The 26,467-nt window shown below is 39.5% G+C and overlaps 2 protein-coding genes across 2 annotated transcripts; both read left to right on the top strand.

The window, feature by feature from the left end:
* Positions 1 to 1,333: 1,333 nt before the first annotated feature.
* Positions 1,334 to 24,731, top strand: LOC119736607. Its single transcript, XM_038210623.1, has 6 exons — positions 1,334 to 1,675; positions 2,454 to 2,672; positions 2,980 to 3,468; positions 23,013 to 23,231; positions 24,296 to 24,535; positions 24,685 to 24,731. Exons 1-6 carry the CDS (start codon positions 1,396 to 1,398, stop codon positions 24,729 to 24,731), a joined length of 1,494 nt encoding a protein of 497 aa, XP_038066551.1. The 5' UTR covers positions 1,334 to 1,395.
* A 245-nt stretch (positions 24,732 to 24,976) lies between these two features.
* LOC119738653 lies at positions 24,977 to 25,742 on the top strand. The gene is made up of 2 exons (XM_038213566.1): positions 24,977 to 25,165; positions 25,509 to 25,742. Exons 1-2 carry the CDS (start codon positions 25,051 to 25,053, stop codon positions 25,709 to 25,711), a joined length of 318 nt encoding a protein of 105 aa, XP_038069494.1. The 5' UTR covers positions 24,977 to 25,050; the 3' UTR covers positions 25,712 to 25,742.
* The last annotated feature ends 725 nt before the right edge of the window (positions 25,743 to 26,467 follow it).

Genomic DNA, 26,467 nt, shown 5'->3' with positions numbered 1-26,467 from the left:
AAAAAATGTCCCTGCCCCCCTCTAAACTGAGAAATCGAGAATATGTTGAGGCATACAGGAATTTTCTGGGAAAAATATGTTTTGCCCCCCTCAAGAAAAAATCCTGGCGACGCCCATGCCTAGACACCACACAAAACAAACGCTGTTGTGAAGCATAGGACGTCACCAGACTACTGATTTGCATATGCCCCAACATGTTAAAAAATTCTGGACATGCAAATGATCCCAGGGTGAGAGAGCTGTCAATGGGTTCAACCCAGGGGTTTCTTGGGGGGGGGGAACCCTGTTTTCAAATGCACAAGACACTATTTTAATTTAATTCTGTGTGATTTGGGGCCAAGTAAGTATTCCTTTCTTCTGTCACTGTACCCCTTCAAGTTCAACACGTGACAATGTCTTTCTGATAAATCGTGGCGAAAGCTCTTGCCAAGAATATTGGGTAATAACATATCTCGTGCATATACATGTCGTCTTAATTCCAAGACTTATAGAGGTGCGAGGAAGCGCGAGGAAAGTAATCGAACGGCGACGCTGCTAATGAATTTCAAAAATGCATCAGAACTGATCTCTTCATTATGCACCCTTATTTACAGAAGGATTTAAAGGTGCCAAATGTACCACTATATATAGCCTTAGTTTTGCTGGCAATATTACACTTGTGTAAGTTTCTGAGAAAGATGAACATTAAGGCACCGATAATTAAAGACTTAATAAAAATACATCTGGGAAAAACTTCAACAAATTGTACGTTTACTTATAATTGCATTTTTGCTTCCATTATAGAGACGGCAAAATGACGAGGCGAGTCGGAATTCGAATGCAGCTTGTATTGCTGTTATACTGCATCTGTAAGCAAGCCACAAAATAATAATAATCTTTTTTGCGGACTCATGATGTGATCTGGGTGCACTGCATGGATTGTAAATCTAAACCCAGTAATCCCAATATTATTACCAAATTACAGGTAAATTAAGTTTTAAAGTCTAAAAGAGTATTGGGGTTGTATGGGAAATTTCGTAGTGGTTAATAAAAGTGGCTGTGAATTACGGGCAAATACCTTTCGGGAAATCATGACTACATCTGGGGGTGAAATCACTATACGGCAATGGTTTCCTTCTATAATGCCTCCAAAGATAATAATGAAGGCAAATCTGGCGGTGTTTGACTTTTGGTACAAAGTGAGAAAAATATTTGACTGGAGTTAATTTACTACAAATTAAGATTACTAATCAAGTACAATACAATCGTGTCAAAAAGAATGTCAATTGACCTAGATTTCCTGTGGGCTATTTATGTAATAAAATCATAAATGTCTCGTTCATTATAGGTTTAGGTACATTAGTCCGAGCGATCACCGTTGGAACCTTGTTCTTAGAACGAGGCCACCGTGGGATCATGCCCTATCCCCTGAGTAAATCTTGCAATATGCTGGTAGAGGAGGTCGACGCGATGTACTGGTACTATGACTCAATAATCAACACAGCCCTGCTCATCTCGTACTTCAATGGAAGAGTGGCTCCCCAAAACGGGATCCCAGAGGGCGTCTATGATATCGACAGTGAGTGCAATCTCATCATTGAGAACGTCACCGCCTCCAATCAGGGAACCTACTACTATAAGCTGAAACCGCATTTACTAGGCATGGAAGTGGGACAGATTGAAGTTTGTGACAAGGGTGAGTCCATTTTGTGAGTTTAGTTTACTGGTTGCTCCAAATGTTTCTTAGCATTTTGCAAATTCCTTTACAATATACAAAAACAACAAAGAAGTTCAATTGTCTCACTGTCACTAGTATAATATAAAAACTAAATTTGAAAGAATATTTATTTAAAAATTCCGAAATTTGGATCTGCACATTTCCCATGTTCATGGAGATTTTAAACAGCAAATATTGCTCAGCATGGCATGTTGGTGGGTAAATTCTTTGCCAAGGAAATATTTCCAGTGTTTAGGGAATGTCATGTGCCTAGCAGCTCCATGACATTGGCCGCAGGTCGATAAAAATAATGACGTCTGGTTTCCGTACTTTGTCTCGAGTCTCGGACAAGTTTTTACTCGAATGTAATCCCCAATCTCCGAATCACACTTTGATTAACATACCTCAATCATTTAAAGACGAAAGTACAAAAATATTATAGAAAATATAGAAAATATCCTACTTTAATGTAAGTAAATAATAGGATCATACATCCTGTGAAATCACTGGGCCTAGTATGCTGTCATTTTCGAGAAAACAGGAATTCCCATCAATGTCCCGATGGCTAGGACAAACTCATCTTGAAATGACAAACTGGGATCTTATCACAAGAGAATGCACTTTCAGTGTTTTTTGCAGAAGTATCTGAGCTGAAATTTGGGCCGGCTAGTTTGTTGAATAACCTTCTTCAGATTCATTGTATTGTTGAAAATCCATTTTCTTTTGGCAAATGATGTCCATTACCCTTTATCAACAGTCTCCCCAAGACGTTCATATCCTACCGTCATCGGCTGCAATCAAGACCACGAGGTAGACACGTGCGAGGCGAGAGTACGACACGACAGAACGATGCACAACCTGACCTGCGTCATGGAGCAGGTCAAACCTGCCGTGCAATTGAAGTGGTTTTTGGGCGGGCTGACGGAACTGAAGGCCTCATCAGCAGTCAGGCCTGTGGTTCTACCGGCTAACACAGGTAAGCAATGTTCTTCATAAGATAATGGAGGAATCGTGTATAGTCAGTGGCATCACTTGAAGGGTTGTGAGGCCGTGGGGGTGTTCACTCCTCTCCCCTCCCTGGTAATTTTTTTGGTCGGCAAAATCGTTGTACTGTCGACAAAATTGTGTGTCCGTCCGTCGTGTGTCTGTTTCAAAATATCGTCGACCTTGAACATAACGGCGCCCCATACACAGACATGATCGTTATCTGTTTTGTTAACTGTTATTAAAACATATACATGTGTATTATGTATCAGTTTTTGTTCTTTAAATCTATCGATCAGGTTTGTGGTTGAGGAACAACACCTATTCAACTTCAGCAACAATCCAAGTTCCTTCGGATTACAATGACATAGAATATGTGTGTGAGGCAATGGGTGTTGCTGTACTAGGAAGCAGTACTACACGCACGAGGGTGCGCCTTACCAAAACTAAACCCACAACGGCAACTCATGATGGAGCCTTGCTCTTAGAACGAGGCCACCGCGGGATTGTGCCCGGTCCAAATAGCCTAGCTTGCAAATTGATGGTAGAAGACGTCGACGCAATGTACTGGTTCTATGGCTCACTAAGCGACACATTCATGCTCATCTCATACTTCAATGGAAGAGTGGCTCCCCAAAACGGGATCCCAGAGGGCGTTTATGATATCGACGATGAGTGCAATCTCATCATCGAGAACGTCACCGCCCCCAATGAGGGAACCTACTTCTATAAGCTGAAACCGCATTTAAAAAGTACGACAGAGGGACAGATTGAAGTTCGTGACAAGGGTGAGTCCATTTTGTGAGTTTACCTTACTTGTGTTTGCTTCAAATGTTTCTTAGCATTTTGCAAATTCCTTTAAAATATACAAAAACAAAAAGAAGTTCATTTGTCTCACTGTCACTATAATATAAAAACTAATTTGGAAGAATATTTATTAAGAAATTTCTGACATTTGGATCTGCACATTTCCCAATTTCATGGAGATTTTAAACAGCAACTATTTCTTAGCATATAATTATATACACGATACGTGCTAAACAAAGATGAGCTGGCAACCTGCAGTCACAAGCAATAATAATCACATGGCATGTTAGCAGGTAAATTTTTTGCCAAGGAAATATTTCCTGTGTTTAGGAAATTTCTGTGCAGCTTTATGACATTGGCCGCAGGTCGATTACAATAATGACGTCTGGTTCCTGTACTTTGTCTCGAGTCTCGGACAAGTTTTTACTCGAATGTAACCCCCAATCTCTGAATCACACTTTGATTACCATACCTCAATCATTTAAAAACGAAAGTACCAAAATATTAGGAAATGTCCTGCTTTACTGTAAATAAATAACAGGATCAAACCTCCTGAGAAATCACTGGGCCTAGTATGCTTTCATTTTCAATAAAAGAGGAATTCCCATCATTGTCCCGATCGTTTGGGCGAACTCATCTTGAAATGACAAACTGGGATCTTACCACAAGAGAATGCACTTTCAGTGGTTTTTTTTGCAGAAGTATCTGAGCTGAAATTTGGGTAGGCTAGTTTGTTGAATAACCTTCTTCTGATTCATTGTATCGTTGTTCCTTGAATCAGTGAAAATCCATTTTTTTTGTGCAAAATTAATGATGTCCATTACCCTTTACCAAAAGTCGCCCCAAGTCGATCATATCCTACCGTCATCGGCTGTAATCGACGCAGACACGTGCAAGGTGAGAGTACGACACGACAGCAATGTTCTTCATAAGATCATAAGATCATGGAGGAATCAGGTAATTACTGGCATCGCTGGAGGGGTTGTGGGGCCGTGGGGATACACTCCTCTCCCCTCCCTAGTTCTATCTTTTTTGATCGCCAAAATTGACAAAAATATCATCGACATTGAACATAACAGCGCCCCATACACAGTAATGATCGTTTCCGATTTTTAGTTACCTGTTAATAAAACATATGCGTGTTATATGTATCTATAAATCTATCGATCAGGTTCGTCGTTGAGGAACAACACCTATGAAGTTCGTTCCTCCAGCAATCCAGGTAGGTTTCATTTCGCGGACTTAGTGTGACTCAATATCTGGCTGCTATATTGGATTAGTAAACCGTACATTGTGTAATTTCGATGTTATTGTGAAAGTTCTATATATAATTTGATGTTGATCGGGAAATACCGATGTGGTTCAATAAAACCGGCTGCAATTACGATAGAATGTAACTACATCATGGGAAGAAATCAGTGAACCACGCTTTCTGAACTAGTGCAATTATTGTGTTCACTTCGTAGTAATTATGTAACTGCATTCACACACAATCACGAGTGCGAATCTGGCAATATTTTGATTCTCTTCATTGAGAAGAATTATAATTCGACTTTTGTTTGCTTTAAATGACCGCTACTAATCACGAGTAATATAATGTTGACAAAAAGAATTTGATTTCAGCAAAATTGTAAAACTATCCAGGAATCATTTTGCTGGGCAAAAGGTCTTTGAATAGAAAATCAGATATAATTTCGCGTTCATTTGGTTAATAGTCCCAGGTGCTATTGCTTATGCGAACTCTAACGGAACGAGGCAGAGGGATCGTGCCTGTCACCTGAATGTATTATAAATACATTGTGTGTACTAATGCGTATCGAATCCCAGAGGAAAAGGACGTCAGATGTGACGTCAGATGGGGTCTATTAGGTGATGAAACAATGAAACTCAGTGATTCGATCAAGTCAGATATCAATCGCATCAGTCAGATATCAATCGAATAAAGCCAGAAGTGAATTAAATCAAGTTACATATCAAACGAACCTAGTCAGATATTGTGTCAGAGTGCCTTTTGACTCTTTTCAGGAACAACGCTTGCTTTGACAGACGGTATTCCAATTCCCAACAAACCCGTCGATTCGATTGCGATATGGGTCGTGGCTTCAATCTTACTCATCTGCTTTGTCGCTGCCTGTGTCTACATTGTAAGTACAGTGTGTATAATTGTACATGTATTAAAAAAAGTTGGTGCTGGGACTTGGCAGGGGTTAGGAGCTTTGCTAAATATTTTGTCAACTGTGCACGAGGAGGGGTAGGGAGGATCAGCACCTTAGGGAAATTCAAAGGGGGAGGGGGCGAGGTGGAGTCTATCTCACTCAAAGGGGGCGCTGTTCAAACATGTATCGTCAACCGGGTTTGCCGCCCATCATGCCCATGTAAAGGGTAATAAACTGCGACTTATGTGTATTGCATAGTTTTAAAAAGTTAAAGTGCGTTGGCTATTTTGTTATCCTTGAGTATATGACGCTAAATGCTAGCTGATGACGAGGACATGATGGGGTTTGCGTTGGTCCATTGGCGGCGCCCGACTCTAAAATGGGGGGGGGGGGGGGGCAATTGGGTTCAGGGAAATATTTTGGGGGCATGTCAACTAAAAGCCTGTGTATTCGCGCGCGTGCCCATTAGGTCCGTGGGACCAGAGGCCGAAAACGCTTAAATTTTCGAGATACGCGATCTGGTCTGCCGAATTTTATAACCCTTTCCAGACATGTAGATTATGATGTACCATATCTAAAAAAAAAAAAAAACATTCAACGGTTCCCCGATCCACAGTCTGTTTGGGAAGGAGATAATCTGGGATAAAAAGGCCGAAAATGTTGCATGAGAAAAAACATAACAAACAGCGCCCTCTATTGACACGGTCAGAAACATTTTCGCACGCAATGAGCGCTTGCCAGATAATACTTCTTTCAAGTTCCATTTGAAGATCATTACAAATCAAATTCATTCAAGCTGTTGCCGAATGGCAGCATTCAGAAATCGAATTCGTTGTTTATAAATCAATTAGACGAATTACGTTTTTTGACTAAAAAGGTTAATTGGCGTAGACCAGACGAAATCGATACTAGGCCCGTTAAATAATTGTTGTATAACATGTCAAAAGTCTCATCAAACGGACCCACGTTTTTGTTTGCAAACTTGTTTAAGAAGAAAAAATTCATGTATATTCCCCTTTTTGGAAGCTGTGAGTGGCAGCATTACCACTGCAATTTTTGTTCAAGCTAAAACCATTTTACTGATTTTATTATTTTGAATATTGTTTTAAGAACCGATTCCTTATTTTGTTGTTGCTATGTCCATTCCGTGAAACCACAAATACCCCAACAGCCCACTCGCTTCCTTTTTGAGGCTGCATCAAATTTGTATTACTTTTTTTAGATTTCAGGAATAACATTTCTTTAACATGTTTCAGAAGTTCAGATGCTCCAGCAGATCACGGCCACGCACTTATATTATTTTTGAAAACATGTTACCCTGAGATAAGAATAAAATTATTCTTATCTGTGGTGTAACCATACCAATCGATGTTCAGCTAATACATAACAATATAAACATTCAAATTAGGTTTTGGCCTTCACTGACGTGTAAACACGGTATTCTCAGTGTGTTACCTCCCGAATGAAAGTTGGAAAAATCACTCGGGTAAGACTCGAACCCACAACCTCCTGCTTTCTAGTGCAGATGGCTTACCACTCGACCAACGGGATCGGTTGGCCGGTTCGAATCTGATGTAGTAGCGGGTACCGCATAAAATATTTTAAGATGAAATTTTTGCGGCAAATTCGAACCGGCCAACCGATCCCGTTGTATCAAAGGCTGCACACTATCTAAGCTGTATATAAATGCATGTGTGGCGTGTTTTGTCTACTAAATTACGGTACCAATGTTTATAATGCTTCTTTTGGCCCAAAATGTGTCCACAGTACCGATGATTCACTCTCTATCGTCAAGTTGTTATGAATTTATACAGCGAAGGAATTCAGCAATTAATATATTTGTAGATAAAGTGTTGGGGGAAAACTGTGGCGGCAAACGATGGGGGGGGGGGCAGAGAAATTACTTCTGGTGAAAATCCCCCACGGTGCCCCCCCCCCCCCCAGTGCCGCCACTGCGTTTTTATGCTTAAAAGAAAGGGAATTGTTTTCTAGTGAGATATTAATTTATCACAGTTCAAACCTGAACGTCTTGCATTCGGGTGACATGATCCACTGCTAATTATCCTAATTTTTGCAATAATTTACATAAGTTTTTTTATTTGCATTGTGATGTTTGTCATTAAAACAGGTCTGTCTAAAGAAGAAGAAACAAAGTGAATACATTCGTGCTGAAATTTACGCCATATGAGCCTCCGGGACCCTCAATGAGCTCTGAGCATTTACACCGGGTTGCCCTTTCTCTTGCCATAGTTTTGGACAGAATGATTTCTTCAAACCGTAATCACCCCAAGAAACATTCATGTTGTAATTTTATGGTAGCGTTCCACAAGAAAAAATTATCAGAAATCTGTTGGAGATGATGAGGCATTTTACTCTACACATGAACAATACTAGTGAAAACTACCTCCGGCGAGTTTAAATTGAGCCCATCACGTGAAGTCGATTTTGAAAAGTATATTTCTCTGGAGTTTCAATTTTAATATATAGTAACTTGCAGTCGATCTGTCTTTTTCTTTAAAGAAGAATTAGTCTTTAAATTATGTTGACATAGGCCTACTGTAAACTTTAACGATCAAAAACAAATCAGTTTGAAAAGAGATTTTAAAAATTACAACGTGATGTAAAGGGGATGCCTATTTAATTTGACAAGTGATTTTCATTTTAAGCTCTGACAGGATTGAGTGTCAGAGCTTAAAATGAAAATCACTTGTCAAATTAAAGGGGCATCCCCTTTACATCACGTTGTACATGGCACTTGGTGGTCGGTCGGTCGATCCCTGGAAAATTAATCAAAATAAGCCCCTGCGTTTCCTCTAAAACATAACTACCAAATTTTGACTTTCAAAAACAAGCAAATAAAATACATTTAATACTTATCAAAAATTGTTTCTAACAATTGTAACAACTCGAGGAGAGTTTTTCTTTAATTTTATTGTAAGTTGTTTCATACAGCCATGCTCAAGTTTTCAGTGTTTGTAACACAATGGTGACTCTGGGACAAAATTGACCAAATTCTGGTCAGGAGCGTGGAAGTAGAGGTAAGTGCAAAGCTATTTTACTGTTTCATGTAACATTTCTTTAGTTTTCTAATTTTTTGAATAGCTTAATTTTATTTCATATTTATTTTACAGGTTAATTAGCCGAATCGTGCTAAATTTGTTTTTAAAAATGTAAATGTTTTTATGTGGAAAAGATTAAAATGTCAACCGCTGCGCAGGAATTTCATATATAACTTTAAAATTAAGATTTTTAAAAACTTTCTAAGCAGCTGAAATGACAAAATTAGCGCTGTCAACAGACATTAAAAAATGTCCATGGTCACCTCTTCGTCTGACCTACAGTTACGGGGGTCAAAGGTCAAAATAAGGTGAACACAAACTTGCCCCGCAGCTTCTGAGATCGATCGAGCTTCTTTTATGGTATAAATGAAGCAGTATTTTGTGTGGCACAGTCGACTCTCGTTAGTACAAACTCTGTTTATACAAAATTCTGGTTATAACAAACATAAAGCCTTGGTTCCGGCTGAGCATTTATATGCACAATGAATGGGACTGATGTTCCTCTTAATACAAAATTCTAATATAACAAAAAATTTGGCTAGGTCCGAACGAGTTTGTTATAACGAGACTGTATATGAACCAATCCAATGTTACGTCCTTATAATTGGCTGAGAAAAAATTGTGCGTAATCTTTGTCATATTATAATCGGCTAATTTTATAAATGAACTGAAATAAAGTGTGGACTTCTATACAATCCTGATCAAAAGGCAAAACGCAAGTTTTATACTGAAATTTAATTAGGTTTGCAAATGAGATACATGTACATAACTTTTAAATAAAAAAAATTCCTTGGAATTTTGTTTTAAATAATAGATATTAGATTGTAAAAAGACATGTGGTCATTATTCCCTACTTACTTTTCTTACTAAATAATTATATCATATATCTTAAGCAGCGACAACAGAGTAGGTTGATACTCGAGTATCATTGTTTTACATTGATTTCTTCCTTTCTAACGCATTTCTATAGGAGTGCATTTACAGCATTATGATAAGTGGCTGGTGGTTCTTAGTGTTATTTGCTGAAGAGGGCACACAGTGGATTTTGAACTATACATTTTGAAACACCAGTTCTACACTTAATGATTTAAGCAGTGTATTATGGGCTTATATGTATTTTATTTAAAGGTGGATTGAATGCTTATAAATTATATAATTTATGTTAATTTAGTCTCTATGATATACATGTACCAAAGAGTATCTTGCAAATTAAAAGAAACGAATTATATAAGTAAAAGTGTTTTGTTTGAAATGATTCTCCTTCGGTCTTTGCATTTACTTTAGGCCTACAGGATTTGCACTTGATAATTACTTTCTTTTCTAATTAGTATCATAGCTCGTGTGCAATGGTATGTGTGCGCGTCCCGACCGAGTATTCGAACCCAGTGAATTATTATGACTCAAACTTTCAATCGGCCCCCTGAAGAGTAGTCCGAGGATCGCACATTCACGTACGTCTGCAGAGCCACATCGAACGTCTGATACACGTACATGCTCAATTTATGCGACCCAGCGCGCCAGGCCATCTGAGAATACGTTAGAAACTGTGAGGCCATTTCGATCAGAAATGTGGACTTCGTTGATGATTGGTCAATTTGGATGCCATGTTTTTGTAATACAGCAACGGGTTATACGGGAGATCTGATAAAAGACACGATTTGAGAAACAAATGAAGAGTTTATATCCATTTGAAAAACATGGACAATTTCCATAATTATGAAGTTTGGGAGAATAAAAACACAGCTTTTTCTAAACTTCACTTTTCGCTTTATTAATTTATTAAGTCGTACATGTATTTAACTACATTAAACCTGTCGCAACTGACATTGGGCAGCTAGGGGAGGGCGGGATTTTAAAAGGGAGCAAAATAACATTTATCTTGTTTTGGAAATAACCTTTTCAAATACAATGCACTAATACCAAAACAAAAAACTTTGCATCAAAACAATGCAAATATCTTCCAGTATTTTCTTTATCTTGTAAAAACTGAGTAATACCACATTTTCTAGAGTGGGATCCAATCGGGGCGGGGTTAGGGGTCATAACCCCCCTCTTGGCACCATAAAAAAAGAGGAAAATCATGCATGAACCACACACAGCTATAAGCAAGCAGTCATGTAGTCACAGCACTTGCAATAAAACAAGTCCATTACAAGTCACTCACAAGTCGCCAAATCCAAAAAGTCAACTCACAAGCTACTCCAATGAACTGTGATAAAGGCATTTATGGCATATTGTTCATCCCGTGTTAATTGAGACTGGACTTGTGAGGTACCCGCGCTCCATCAGCTAGGAGAACCTTGACTGCAACACGGCAGGAAAGCCAGACGTCTCACTAAACAGACTTAATCTGTTCATGCGATCAGTGATGGAAGACAAACGTTTTCAAGCGCCTGCTTCAGGACCACGTCGGGGATTCCCTGCTTGCCGGCGCAGTGGTTCCAGTGGGCCAGGTCGCTGTTGCAGTCCGTGTCCGTTGGCGGCGGGCGTGCCTGGATGTTGTTGACAGAGCGACGGCATTTGATCCTTTGAATGAAAAAATAGAGGACAAGTAGATTAGAGCGATTCGCACAAGTGAACCATTAAGATGTCACCAAACAGAGGCCAATGGACCTTTGTGCCTGTCACTCAAGCAGAGTGCATCGACCAATCAGTAAATGACTTTTTGGTCAGGTGACCACGGTAGCTCGATCAACTCGGTTACAAGCACTGGGCGAAATGCAGGCATATTAAAGGTGGGCGGGGCTGAGTCTTCAAATGGGCAACAATGGCACTTAAGAGCCGGACTCTGACCCTGACTTGTAGTCACTGTCGGGATGGGGCCTTCTTTTGTATCAGGAATGCATATTGTGCACTGTTTAACGATGATCGCTTTTAATGTGGCAAATACTGACAGATTTTGAACATTATATTTGAAACAACCAACAACATGGAAAACTACAGCATGTGTCAATAAAAACGCAGGATTCAAAGCGATTTTTTTTTCTGAGAAAATTATGCTACTGGTGTGCCTAATTTGATAAGGATTTGATTGTCCATAATTTCACCTTTGACAAGATTTTTGTTTGGTGGAATTTGGACTTTTGGTTCAAAGTTATGACAAGTTTTGTGAAGCCGTTCTGAAGCGGGTTGGTCTGATTCAATGACCTTAACACAACGACCAGTTATGTACAATGCAGGTATGCATTGAAGACAATTAAACCTGAACAAAACTTTCTTTGAAACAACTGATGATAAGTATTACTTAAATTTAATAACTGGACTATCATTGTTTCAAAGCATCATGAATTATTGACTAATAACATTGATTGTGGACTAAAGGATTATGTAAGCCTAATACTGCCACACATGTCCTTCTTTGCAATCCACAAATACTTTCACCTGTACTGAATTCAAACCTTTCATTAGTTATGTGTGATTTCACAAATCAGACCAGCTTGGAATTTATAACCTTTCTTCAATGTACTCTATCTCTGGACAGGATTGTCCAAATGAGATGGGATAAAAAGCATAGTGAAGAGAAGGAAAGGTACTTTGAAAAGAAGGTTAACATTATGATGAATAGGGGTGGTTTATATTCTTAATATTTTTGTTTCTAATCCTGCGTTTTTATTGACACACGCTGTACATACGGGGAGTTTTTGCTCTGCCCACTGTGTTAAAAGCAAGAAGTAAAGCAAAAGCCGTCAGGAGCCTCTGCTACAGGAGCCTCTGCTACAGGAGCCTCTGCTACAGGAGCCTCTGCTACATAGATGACCTCAAGGTACGGCCATGACGTAGAGTTGAACCATGACGTAAGCAAGCTGGCGTTTTCTGTTGGCTGCCCTCATTGACACAGTTTTCAATTCTAATTATTCTTGCACTCGACTTGTACCACCAAGCGTCACTTTTTTTCATAAATGCCGGCCAAGAAAAGAAAAAGCCCTTTTCTTGGAAACTGGTTAATAATGGAAAAGCGCCCGACGAAAGAGCATTTTTACAGTATAAGGCAAAGTGACTGAGTGAACACTTTGCTGATCCCCACTCACTTGTCATGCGTATCACTGATGGTGGACTCATTGAGAGGAAAGAGGTCTCGTAGCTGATCCAGGGAGAAGTACCTTTCCACGTCCTCCACATAATCCACTACACAGCTGGACAGAGCCTTCTTGTGGACCTGACGCTGGGAAATCTTCTCTTCTATCGTTCCCGTCTGACAAATTACACCCAAAGAAACAAAAATAAAAAAGAAATCAGTCACAGGTGCCCTAGTGCTTAAATATTTGTTTTAATGGAAAAATCAGTAGTGATTAAGGCCAAATAACATAAATTACGTGTTTCTCGTCCCCGCCCTCAACAATTTTTTGAAATGTTAGAATATTTTTGTTATTTTTCTTAATTGCTGCATAACTTGATATTTCATATATTGTTGTGATAAATAGAAATGCTAAGAAGTGCTTAGGTATTAAGTTGTAAACACATTGCACACAATTTATCCAGGATAGGGGTAGTAGGTGTAGAGAAATGGGGAAATAACAAAAAATAATGAGGGCCTCTCCAAGCCAAAATGAGCCTAGTTACATAGCAATCGCTATTTTTGCTATCTGGCTGTGCACGACCAAAAGTACTATACGCATAGCAACTAAAGTACTATATGCATAGCATTCAAAGTACTATATGCATAGCAACAAAAGTACTTTACGCATATTGGAAAGACCTTGTGTCTGATTCTGAGTATTATTTAGTTTCTCAACTATTAAACAAAGTCTATCAAGGAAACCTGTATTGTTTCAAGACAGAATTTATCTATAATTAACTTGTCTTTATCATTCAATAAATAACTATTTTTCCACACAGAGAAACCAAAGAGAATATTCAGGCGTAGTATTTGATACATTAATGAGTTTCATAAACTTTAATAAAAATTTGGGTAAAAATTAAGAGAACTGGGAATGTAACACTTCTCACTTGAGCATCAGATGCTAAGATGGGACTTATGATTTTAGGACACACAACAAAATGTGTGGTGGTGCCCTGATAGAACAGCTTACATTATGTTTCTCAATCTTAAGTTTTGCGCTTCACTTACACATAAACACTGTATACTCAGTGTGCTACCTCCGAGCGAAAGTTGGAAAAAATCACTCGGGTGGGACTCAAACCCACGACCTCCTGCTTTCTACTTGACCTGGCTGGTTCAAACTCGCTGCTACATCAGATTCGTACCAGCCAATTGATCCCGCTCGGTGGTCGAGTGGTAAGACGTCTACACTAGAAAGCAGGAGGTCGTGGGTTGGAGTCCCACCCAAGTGAAATTTCCAAATCTCTCTCGGGAGGTAATACACAGAGTATACAGTGTTTTTACGTCGGTGAAGGGCAAAACCTAATATTGATATACATCACCCCGACGCAAATTCCATCTTATGAATAGTTACATTATGTTTCTATCATGGGCAATTAAAGACTGGACTTGTCCGAGGTATTTTATCATATTTTTATGTCCACCTTTCTCATAAATAATGAAGCATTATAACACCTGTTTTCAGTATTTAACCGTTTTCTGTTTGTATACAATTGTGTTCGTTGTTTTCATCCATGGTTTCAATTTGCCCGATGTGGGTAATTCCAGTGTCACAGATGGGCTGTGTTTCCATAAGCACGAGTTGGAGACTGTTTGTATCTTCAAGACATTACTGATGCTTTAATCAATGATCTAGGCATCAGTCTGTTCGTGAAATAGTTGCGAGTCTTGGGCTTGAATCAGTAATAGTGTACATAAGAAATCGCTATTGCCTTTTATCCTGAGGCATGCAACTTTTCCTTGGATCCGCTGTTTTTCTCATTTTTCTCATTTGTTTTCCTCGTTTTTACTTTTCACGAATGCCATTACAAATTGAAAAATACTGTACAAAGTCTTGTGTGGTTTGGAGTTTCCTCATGTTTTTTTTTTAATTCCCAGTTGCATGCCTGTATCCGTCATTTAATTACAGAAATAAAAGTTGGGTTCAAATGCAATGTCTATGACACCAGAATTACCTGTATGCACTACCATATGCTGTTTACATGTACATGTATTTAAGTGTTAAGAGGTTCACAGTCCATTTATGCTAATAAGGAAAAATTTATCATGGAGTTCTTTATAAACAAAATTGCGCGACATTTTTGCTTTTGCTTCAGGTTTAGAGAGGCTTTTTGAATAGTTTAGACACATCTCAGCATTACAGTGTTTGTATTTGTATTCTGGTTTTTGCTGTTGTAAAGTAGTGTGTTTTGGGTGCCAAGCAGCCTGGTTTTGCAAGTATTGTCTTTCTGGATTAAAAAAGGGTTGGAAAAACCACTAAGAATTTACAGTATAATTTTCCTTCCAAACTATTTGAAAAAGAAAAAAAAACAGTGTTGAATATGTTATGATTAGTTAAAAATAGAGGCATAGTAAGATTTCTTTTACATCATTCTGTCGAAAAACACAATAATTCCTCTGGACCAACATGTAAAAAGAGCACATGCAAAGAATAGTAAAAATTTAATTGATAACTTTACAAGTTGATCGTAACTTTAATGAAGTTGGCATTTGGTTTATAAATAAGTCTACTGTACACGCATTATGACTGTTACTTGTGTAATATGAAACACATACATGTGTATTTACTCTGGAGGAACTACCAAAAAAATATGGTTGTGGGCTTTGCATTTTATGTACTCTATTGTATCTAATATAAGGGTATGATAACGACTTTCCTTTATACCAAAACAAATATGGTTGTGGACTTTGCATTTTATGTACTCTATTGTACCCAAGAGTATGATAACGACTTTTCAGCATTACAGTGTTTGTATTCTGTTTTTTTTTGCTGTAATTGTAAAGTAGTGTGTTTTGGGTGCCAAGCAGCCTGGTTTTGCAAGTATTGTCTTAAAGTCTTTCTGGATTAAAAAAGGGTTTGAAAAACCACTAAGAATTTACAATAAAATGTCCTTTCCAAAGTGTTTGACAAATAAAATAAACAGTGCTGAAAATGTCATGATCAGTGAAAGATAAAAGCTTTGTAAGATTTCTTTTACATCATCTGTCGAGAAACACAATTATTGTGGACCAACAAGTCAGCAACGGGGCACGTTCACACATGGAAGTTGTGTAAACGTGACAGTACAGCTCGAAGTGCATAGGTCAGGTGGTGTTTAATTAAGTACACAGTACATGGATAATGAGGTCCGTGCCGCATATTAACACCAAGGGTCAATGGACGCGTCCATACCTCAGAGGGATTACAACAAATCGTGGCGCAAAACGGCGCATGTATATATATTACAAAATAATGTATTAATTTTATAAAGTATTTTGACACTCAATGCTTTTCCAGTACAATTAATGCATTGGTTAGAGACGTACAGAAACGAAAAAAAAAAGCTTAGCCCTAATACCGGGGTTTACCCCTGTTATAAACAATAATAAATTGAAGGATTTTATTTTAGATCCCGTGCCATTTCGTGTATGGCACGATCCTACTGAAATTACCACAAAATAATGTTCTCTGGAAAGAGAGGAGTGCCGTGATTGGCTTGAAAAAAATCTTTCCCCCCTCCTCCAATCAAAATAATTCTTATATTGTTGGAAAGAGCATTTCATACGACTGAGTAACTGAAACACCCCCCCCCCAAAAAAAAAAAACCGGCCAGAAAACGTGTTGACCTCGAGCTCCATAGGAAATCAAGTTTGTCGGTGTTTATTTGCATTTTTCAACTCAAAAATGCCCTATAATCCCGAACATGTTATACATAAAAAAAATGTGATCATCTTGAAGAGTATTGTCATACTTTCAAATGCTGAGCAATATGGTTAGATATGACTTTTTATGTAACGCCAATCCTTTTTAACGGGCGAAAGTTCGGAAGAGGTGTGTGTTTTCGTGGCGAATTTATTTGTTGAGCACATAGTTGTGAGGACTGTTGAATGTCCGCCAGTTTTTCAAACAGTACTCTTCTTTGGAGAGTTGAAAACCACCTCTCCCCCCCCAAAAAAAAAAATCGGGGCGGGCCACGGGCGGCACTGAAAAGTGAAAACAAAAATAAATGGCCTAAAGTAATGCAGGATGTGAGGGAAAAGAAGCTGGAATGAAATCTATTGTCGCGGAAAGGTATTATTTGATTTTTTATGAGTAAATGGTGAACATTTTTCTTTTTTTGTGTAAGATTTACCCTTTATTAAAATGGAATCGTCATTTCCAGAATGCCAACGTGACCCCTACGTACTGCATGGCCGTATAGACCTTTCTACGCTTGGTTGGCAAACTGCATTTTTGCCAACTATGGAAGGTCCAACACTGCAAATTAAAGATGAAGAAGAGTTATTACAGATAATCAAAATATTATTAGGTTGATGGAAATACAACATTGTCAACAAAGCCACAACATAATTCCTAAACATGCCTTTTTACTTTGTATTGAGGGCGTTATGGGGACTTTTTTGGAGTTTTTGGAAAATATGTTGCCAATGACCACGGCTTCAATTTATGCGCTTGCGGCAGCCCATATAAAATGGCGCCAATGTTTACATTTCAAACGAAAGAAAGGTCTATATGTTATCAGTCGGCGATCGATAATCGTCAACACAGTTGCGCGGTAACCGGTAGTACGGTGTACCACCACGGAGGAATACAAATACTGATTTCAGATTTTCGATTTCTTCACGAACCGAAGTACGATTTCTTCCTTGTTTACGGAGCAGATTTCGACCTGAAAATATCGTCCGAAAAAGGAAAGGCTCTACAGAACGTAAGTCCACTTTTGCATCCTATCGACGTTAATTTTCTTCGACTTTCCTTATGCAGACCCGCCCTTGAGTTAAGAAACTGGCGCGAACGATTTTCGTTTTCAAAAAGTTACACTAAGTTACAAAAATACAATTCGGAGAAAAACACTTTGAAACGTTAAATGAGCCTTTAATTCTTTCGCTACTGAATTTGATTTCCCGATTTTTTTCACGTTTGTTCGTAATAAATCGCTTGAAATTCCGCCGTGTGTCGATGTGTCTCTCTGTAAGTGTTGTAGCCGTCGAGACTGGTCTTGAGACCAGTTTCGAGACCAGTTTGAACGTGTTCTCGGTCTCGACCACGCATGGTCTTGGTCTTGGTCTCGAACCTACTGTTCTCGAAATTTTGGGCCGAGACCAGCACGAGACCAATATAGAAATGCACTTGCAGTTGTTGCCTAACGAAATGCAAATCCCGCTAGAATAATACCGCCGTTAACATTGGCGGATCCAGCGGGGGGCGCAGGGGGCGCACGCTCCCCCTCCCCCCCCCCCGGCAAATCTTTTTAAATGTATACTATCGTTGAAAAACGGACGGTAATCCGACGGGCCACGCATTTTGAGTTTGAGGAAGATCAATCCGTCCGTTGCACCACGAACCGACGTATCGTATTTTTTTGTGTGTTTCGAGAAAACCGGATTTAAAGTTGGTCATTATTTTGTAGGCTCATTCCGTATATTCCCTGTGTAAGAATTCAAGTTGTTGCTAGGAAATTATAGATTAAACTTTATTGTATGCAATCCATGTGCATCTGAGTTGCTAAGTTTTTGAGAAATTCAGCTCCAAAGTTATTCGTCACTTCGTGAAACAGATTTTTATCCTGTTTATCGTATGTCATACAACGCGCTTATTAGTGGCCGTTTTCCAGATACGGAGATACGTCGGTTCGTGACGCTAAATTCAAATTTTTCATGTCGACGCTCCTTTGTGACGTCATAGCATTATGGGAATTAGCGTATAAAGCGGCGTATCGGGATACGCCACTTCGTGGTGCAGCATTTTTCATTTTTTTAGAGATACGCCGCACAGTCTAATTAGCGTTCTTAGTTAATTTAGAACTCTGATCGGAATAAAAGTTTCTGAGAATGAGCACTTTGATGAAATAATAACGTTAATGACAAAACTCAATTTGGCAAAAAATCGAGATACGCCGGTTCGTGGTGCGACCGACTCGGAAAAGGCGTGGCAATTTCCACGCACCTCCTAACACTTTATGCACGGGTTACGATGGCCGCACGATAGGCGGATAAAACCAAGGTAAAACAAACTGTAGTGGAGTCTCATTTCGCGTATTTTTTTAGCGCGTCATACGTCATGATGAGACCACGCGGACAACTGCCGCGTACAATACGTATGAAGGTCAAACCGTTTTCACGCTCCGGACTCGGTGACTAAATAAAATCAAACAATAGCGACTTCAGATTCTGTTAAAAAAAAAATTCTGATACGTTACATGCCAGTTTGTCACACCCCCAAAATATGCATCCACTGTAATGAAATATTCAAATTCATGTCAGTTATGTGACCGAGCGCGGAACAATTACAAATTATGTGCGTGTTCTCAACTTGGTTTGAATACAGAAGAAACTTTAGAAGAAGGTTTGAATACAGAAGAAACTTTATAAGAGCAAGAGAACAAAGGCCTATGTGTATTTGAAACAAATGAAACAAAATATGCCCTCATAATTTTAAAAACTTCTGCTAAAAAAAAAATCAGGGGAAAGTGGCACCTCATAAACACTGATCGATTATACCATTACCATAGGCTATGATATTTACAAACTACAAACACCTACAACAGTCTGGTGGTAATTCGTGTACGACCAGACCGTAATACATTAATTGTGCTTAGTCCAAAGTCTAATAGAGTCAGAACGTGGGTCAAAGGGTTATGTTCTTTAATTAGGTCCAAAAGAAATAGTTCTGCTTCCGATTACATGACATTCGAAAATACGGTAGTTGGGTAGGGAATTTCTTTTGCCAATTCTTTTTGTGTACCATCATATGGAGGGGTCTGCGTGTAGTCAATATCAAGCGATGTAAAAGGTATAAAGTGATGGTTTTGGGTGTTTTTCCCCTCATTTTTCCAATGAAAAAATTAGGATAGGGGCTGTCAGAATAGGGTAGGTATAGGGAAACCGGAAGCAGAACTATTGTTTTTTTGACCTTATGCACCTGTTAACCCGACCTCGTCCCCAGGATAGACTTATTTTCAACCTCGTTTCTAATAGTAAGCCCTGGATAGGAAACTTTCTTCCTGTATCCTGATTCGATACCGCATCTGGAAAGTAATACATTTCTATCGTGTACTTGGTGTTGTTATTTCCAACGTGCATTACGTGTTTTCAAGTTCTTGTAATTATTTCGTCCACACATTTCCTACAAATAATCATTTCCTTTCCAATTTGTTCAAGTTATGAAATGTGACTGCACTTATTTGTCTGGTAAAGATTGTAACATTTAAATTTTGAAAAAAAAATCGTGTTTCCGTAACTCACGCCATGCTCACGCCGCGACAAATTGATGTTTTTACCCTAGACACCACACAAAACAATCGCTGCTGTGAAGCACAGGACGGCACCAGACTATTCCTCATTTGCATATGCCCCTACATGTTTTCAAATGCACAAGACTCTTTATTAATTTAATTCCGTGTAATTTGGGGCCAAGCAAGTATTTCTTTCTCCTGTCACTGTCCTCTTCGAGTTTAACACGTGACAAGGTGTTTCCGATAAATCGTGGCGAAAGCTCTTGCCAAGAATTTTAGAGATGGGTGATAACATATCCCGTGCATATATACATGTAGCCTTAATTCCAAGACTTATAGAGGTGCGAGGAAGCGCGAGGAAAGTAATCGAACGGCGGCGCTGCTAATGAATTTCAAAAATGCATCAGAAATTGATCTCTTCATTATGCACCCTTATTCACAGGATTTAAAGGTCCCAATGTACCACTATATAATAGCCTTTGTTTTGCTGCCAATATCAAATTTGTATTATTTTCTGAGAAAGATGAACAGTAAGGCACCAATATAGAAACAATAAAAAATAATTCTGGAAAAGACTTCAACAAATTTTACGTTATAATTGCATTTTTGCTTCCATTATAGAGACGGCAAAATGACGAGGCGAGTCGGAATTCAAATGCAGTGGGTACCACCATTGTTGTTGCTATGCTGCACCTGTAAGCAGTCACAAAATAATAATAATCTTTTTTGCGGACTCAAAGTCCGGTTCATACTCGGCGCCAATGCGAATTCGAAGCGAATTTGACGTCAAGAAACGTTCGCTGCGAAATCCGCCCGAGTTGAAATGTGTTCGTGGCGCGTACTTGCCATGACGTCACCAATTCGCGTTCGCTTTCGCTTTTGCGCCGAGTATGAAACGGGCTTCATGACCTGGCTGCACTGAATGGATTGTAAATCTAAACTCAGTAATCCCAATATTATTACCAAATTACAGGTAAATTCAGTTTTAAAGTCTAAAAGAGTACTGGGGTTATATGGGAAATCCCGATGTAGTCAGGGGCGGCGGAACCGGGGGGGGGGGGCATTTGCCCCCCCCCTAGATTTTCCCAAGTGCCCCTTTTGCGGCCATGTGCCCCCTCGAACAGTAAAGTGCCCCCTCATGATACAACAAAAAAGCCCTTAAAGTATCTTATTATTTCTTAGAAGTAACCATATCCCACTAATGGTATAGATATTTTAGATATAAACGAGGAATATGAAAACCAAGTCATACAAAACCCATAAAATACGGCCTGAAAATGGGCACATAATGCATATTTAGCACATAATCATTGGTTCTGAAGAGCGCCCCCTATGTTGAGAGATGGTACCAGCCCCCCCCCCCCCCCCCCCCCCCCCCCCCCCCCCCAATTTGATTTTACGGAGGCCAAGTGTCCGGTGAAAAAAACCTGTCGACATTTCAGAACGAGTTTCCAAGTGCCCTTTTTTGGTGATGCCCCCCAGTTTCAAACCCGTTCCGCCGCCGCTGGATGTAGTTAATAAAAGTGGCTGTGAATTACCGGCAAATACCTTTCGGAAAATCCTGACTACATCTGGGGGTGAAATCACTCTACGGCAATGGTTTCCTTCTAATCATGTTCTATAATGCCTCCAATCACAATTATGAAGGCAAATCTGGCGGTGTTTGACTTTTGGTCCAAATTGAGAAAACTATTTGACTGGAGTTAATTTACTACAAATTAAAATTACTAACGAAGAGCAATACAATCGTGCCAAAAAGAATTTTGATTGACCTAGATTTCCTATAGGCTATATGTAGTAAAATCAGAAGTTATGTCTCGTTCATTTTAGGCACATTAGTCAAAGCAATCACCGTTGAAGCCTTGTTCTTGGAACGAGGCCACCGTGGGGTTGTACCCTGTCGCCTGAGCAAATCTTGCAAAATGCTGGCAGGAGACGTCGACGCAATGTACTGGTACTATGGCTCACCAAGCGACGCATCCATCCTCATCTCGTACTTCTTCGGAAGAGTGGCTCCCCAAAACGGGATCCCAGAGGGCGTCTATGATATCGACGATGAGTTCAATCTCGTCATTGAGAACGTCGCCGCCTCCAATGAGGGAACCTACTACTATAAGCTGAAACCGCATTTAAAAAGCATGGAAGAGGGACAGATTGAAGTTTGTGACAAGGGTGAGTCCATTTTGTGAGTTTACTTTATCTACTTGTTTGCTTCAAATGTTACTAATTAAGCATTTAGCAAATTCCTTTAAAATGTACAAAAACAAAAACAAAAAGTTTAATTGTTTCACTGTCACTATAATATAAACACTAAATTTGGAAGAATATTTATTGAGAAAATCCCGACATTTGGATCTGCACCTTTCCCAATTTCATGGAGATTTTAAAACAGCAACTATTTCTTAGCATATAATTATATACACGATACGTGCTAAACGAAGATGAGCTGGCAACCTGCAGTCACAAGCAATAATAATCACATGGCATGTTGGCAGGTAAATTGTTTGCCAAGCAAATATTTCCTGTGTTAAGGAAATTTCTGTGCAGCTTTATGACATTGGCCCCAGGTCGATTACAATAATGACGTCAGGTTCCTGTACTTTGTCTCGAGTCTCGGACAAGTTTTTACTCGAATGTAACCCTCAATCTCTGAATCACACTTTGATTAACATACCTCAATCATTCAAAAAGAAAAGTACCAACATATTAGGAAATGTCCTACTTTACTGTAAATAAATAATAGGATCAAACATCATGTGAAATCACTGGACCTAGTATGCTGTCCTTTTCGAGAGAAGAGGAATTCCTATCATTGTCCCGATCGTTAAGGCGAACTCATCTCGAAATGACAAACGGTGGGATCTTACCACAAGAGAATGCACTTTCAGTGTTTTTTGCCGAAGTATCTGAGCTGAATTTTGGGCAGGCAAGTTTGTTGAATAACCTTCTTCTGATTCATTGTATTGTTCCTTGAATAAGTGAAAATCCATTTTTGTGTGTGCAAAATTAATGATGTCCATTACCCTTTACCAACAGTCTCCCCAAGTCGACCATATCCTACCGTCATCGGCTGCAATCAAGACCACGACGCAGACACGTGCGAGGTGAGAGTACGACAGGACAGAACGATGCACAACCTGACCTGCGTGATGGAGCAGGTCAAACCTGCCGTGGAATTGAAGTGGTTTTTAGGCGGGCTGACGGAACTCAAGGCTTCAACAATAGTCAGGCCTGTGGTTCTACCGGCCAACATAGGTAAGCAATGTTTTTCGTAAGATCACGGAGGAATCGTGTATTCATTGGCATCGCTGGAGGGGTTGTGAGGCCGTGGGGCCGGGTGCACCCCTCTCCTGTCCCTAGTATTAGTTCTTTTGGTCGGCAATTGTGTGTCCGTCCGTCGTGTGTTTGTTTCAAATATCGTCGACCTTGAACATAACAGCGCCCCATATACACAGTTATGATCGTTTTCGATTTTCTTTAGTTATTAAAACATATACATGTATTATGTATCTATAAATCTATCGATCAGGTTTGTGGTTGAGGAACACCTATTCAACTTCAGCAACAATCCAAGTTCCTTCGGATTACAATGACGTAGAATATGTGTGTGAGGCAATGGGTGTTGCTGTAGGAAGCAGTACTACACGCACGAGGGTGTGCCTAATTACCCAAACTAAACCCACAACGGCAACTTATGATGAAGTTCAGTCCTCCAGCAATCCAGGTAGGTTTCAGTACCGACTTATGACTCAATCTGGATGCATGGATTGTAAATCATAAATTGTGTTCCGCAATCTTATTACCAAACTACAGGTTGAATGATTACGAAAGTTTTATAGTCTTTTGAGGTTGATTGTAACACATTGACGTGGTTAAAAAAAAACGGCTGTGAATTACTGGCAGATAATAGTACCTTTAATTCGGGAAATCCTAACTACGTCATTGGGAGAAACCATTAAAAAGCGCCCTGTGAACCGTAGTTTACCCTGCATTCATTCCTGCATTTACACACAATCATGGGGCAAATCTGGCGGTATTTTGGTTCACATTGAAAAAACTATGATTGGACTTTTGTTTACTTTAAATTACAGTAACTAATCACTAGTAAATCAATGTTGTCAGGAAAGAAGTTGACTTTTATATAAAACTGTCCAGGAACCGTTTGACAAGAAAATCAGATATCATTTCTCCTTCATTTGGTTAAGGCCTATATGTAAGTGCAATTGCTCATACGAACACCGATGGAGCCGCGTTCTTGGAGCGAGGCCAACGTGGGAAAGTGCCATGTCCTCTCGGCAAATCTCGCCAAATCCCACCAGAAAACGTTGACGCAATGTACTGGTACTATGGCTCAATCAGCGAGACATCCCTGCTCATTTCATACTTCCTGGGAAGAGTGGCTCCTAAAAACGGGATCCCAGAGGGCGTCTATGATATCGACAATGAGTTCAGTCTCGTCATTGAGAACGTCACCGCCTACAACGAGGGAACCTACTACTATAAGCTGAAAGCGCGTTTCAGAATGATAGAAGAGGGACAGGTTGAAGTTTATGACAGAGGTAAGTGCATGGTGATAGTAATTCCAGTTAAAACTTTCCTCTCTGGATGAAAGAACAAAACCTGAAGATCTAAGCCCAGTTATGAGGAGAACTACAGCCTACACGATTATGTACCCTTGGATCTGGCTTAATTGGCAATTTTTTAATAGCGATGGGGGCGCTGTACCGGCGCAACATAATTGGATTCAAACCATAGACATCAAACACTGGGCAAATTTTATTGAAATATAGAGATTGTAAAAAATATATATATTTTTGAACTTGTATTGCAAAATGTAAACGTAGGTCATTATTCGTCGATTCACATTTGTTTTGCCCCGAAAGGGCGACTTAGCGTCCTCTTTCGCTCAAGACTAAAGCCTATTGACTCTCAAAACGATCTTATTTATTTGCAGTCCCATTAAATGTTAATTATCCGAATTTCTCTCACCATCAGCTGTAATCAAGACCATCACGAAGCAGACAAATGCGAGGCACGATTGTACGACAGTGCAGTGCACAACCTTACGTGCGTCATGGAGCAGGTCAAACCTGCCGTGGAATTGAGGTGGTTCCGTCTGTTTTCGGGCGGGGCATTGGAACTCGAGGCCTCCACAACAGTCAAACTTGTAGTTCTACCGGCCTACACGGGTAAGCAGCGTTCTTCCTAAGATCGTGTTCTGCTTGGTCACTGTAAACTTCCGTAGTCCCTGTAGATCTTTCAATGCTGATTTCTCTAGGCCTATTCGTTCCGACATGTTTCTCTCCTAATAGTTAGGCCCTATCCAGGCTTTCTGATGTAAGTGTTGGCATAGAATTACATATAATCCAGTTGTTTGACCAACATAAGCGAAAGAGCCTAGGTATATACTTGCTCAACGGGCTTTTCATTTCTCCTTTTTCGACTGAAGAATTACATTTCCCCTAAGAAATGGTACGTTCTTTCAATCAGGTCTCCCAAAATATATCTATCGATTTGAAATCTATCAATTAGGGTCCTCGTTGAGGAACAACACCTATTCAACGTCAGCATCTGTCCAAGTCACAGCCTCTGCGGACGATGAGGAAGTATTCATGTGTGAGGCAGTGGGTGCTGTTGTCGGCAGAGACGCACGCATGATAGTACACATCCCCAAAACTCACCCCACAAAGGCAACTTACGATGACATTCAGTCTTACAACAATCCAGGTAGATAGCAGTGTCATGTCGGGGCCAATTTTGAGGGGATTAACTGTCAATCAGATAAAGTCGATAAATAGATATTTTTACTTGGTTTGAATTGGAAATGACATGAGCTGAATAAAAGAAATGTTAAAAGAAATGGAAACAAAATGGTGAAACTATTCATAAGATGGAATTTTCGTCGGGTGATGTAAATCAATATTAGGTTTTGCCCTTCACCGACGTATAAACACTGTATACGCAGTGTGTTACCTCCCGAGTGAAAGTTGGAAAAACTCACTCGGGTTTGACTCAAACCCACGACTTTCTCATTTCTATAGTGCAGATGTCTTACCATTCGACCACCGAGCTAACGGGATCGGTTGGCTGGTTGGAATCTGATGTATATGTAGCAGCGGGTACCGCAATCAAACTATTCATCAAACCGACCAAATATGCGTTTACACCCCTTGCATGGTGCATTGTGAGAGCAGGTTTAGTCAATTGAAATTGACTTACATTATAAGTACATTTTGTGTACTCTTGGGTGTCGGATTCCTGAGGAAAAAAGACCTCACGTGTGACGTGGATGCAAGGGGTCTATTGGGTAAAATGGAAAAATGAAGCTTAGTGATATTATCAAAATTATTGAATCAAGTCAGGTATCAATTGAATCAAGTCAGATATCAATTAAATCAAGTCAATTGTCAACTGAATCAAGTCAGATATCAATTGAATCGAGTCAGATATCAATTTAATTAAGTCAAATATCAATTGAATCATATCAGATA

This window comes from Patiria miniata, unplaced genomic scaffold, assembly GCF_015706575.1.
Source record: "Patiria miniata isolate m_02_andy unplaced genomic scaffold, ASM1570657v1 HiC_scaffold_3, whole genome shotgun sequence".
Lineage (NCBI taxonomy): Eukaryota > Metazoa > Echinodermata > Asteroidea > Valvatida > Asterinidae > Patiria > Patiria miniata.
This window is presented reverse-complemented; position numbering and strand designations above follow the sequence as displayed.

Coding starts and splice junctions, on each gene's coding strand:
- LOC119738653 (XM_038213566.1), top strand. CDS start 25,051: ATGGAGCAGGTCAAACCTGCCGTGGAATTGAGGTGGTTCCGTCTGTTT. Junction 25,166..25,508: donor AGTTCTACCGGCCTACACGG/GTAAGCAGCGTT, acceptor TCTATCAATTAG/GGTCCTCGTTGAGGAACAAC.
- LOC119736607 (XM_038210623.1), top strand. CDS start 1,396: ATGCCCTATCCCCTGAGTAAATCTTGCAATATGCTGGTAGAGGAGGTC. Junction 1,676..2,453: donor GATTGAAGTTTGTGACAAGG/GTGAGTCCATTT, acceptor CTTTATCAACAG/TCTCCCCAAGACGTTCATAT. Junction 24,536..24,684: donor GGTTGAAGTTTATGACAGAG/GTAAGTGCATGG, acceptor ATTTTTTAATAG/CGATGGGGGCGCTGTACCGG.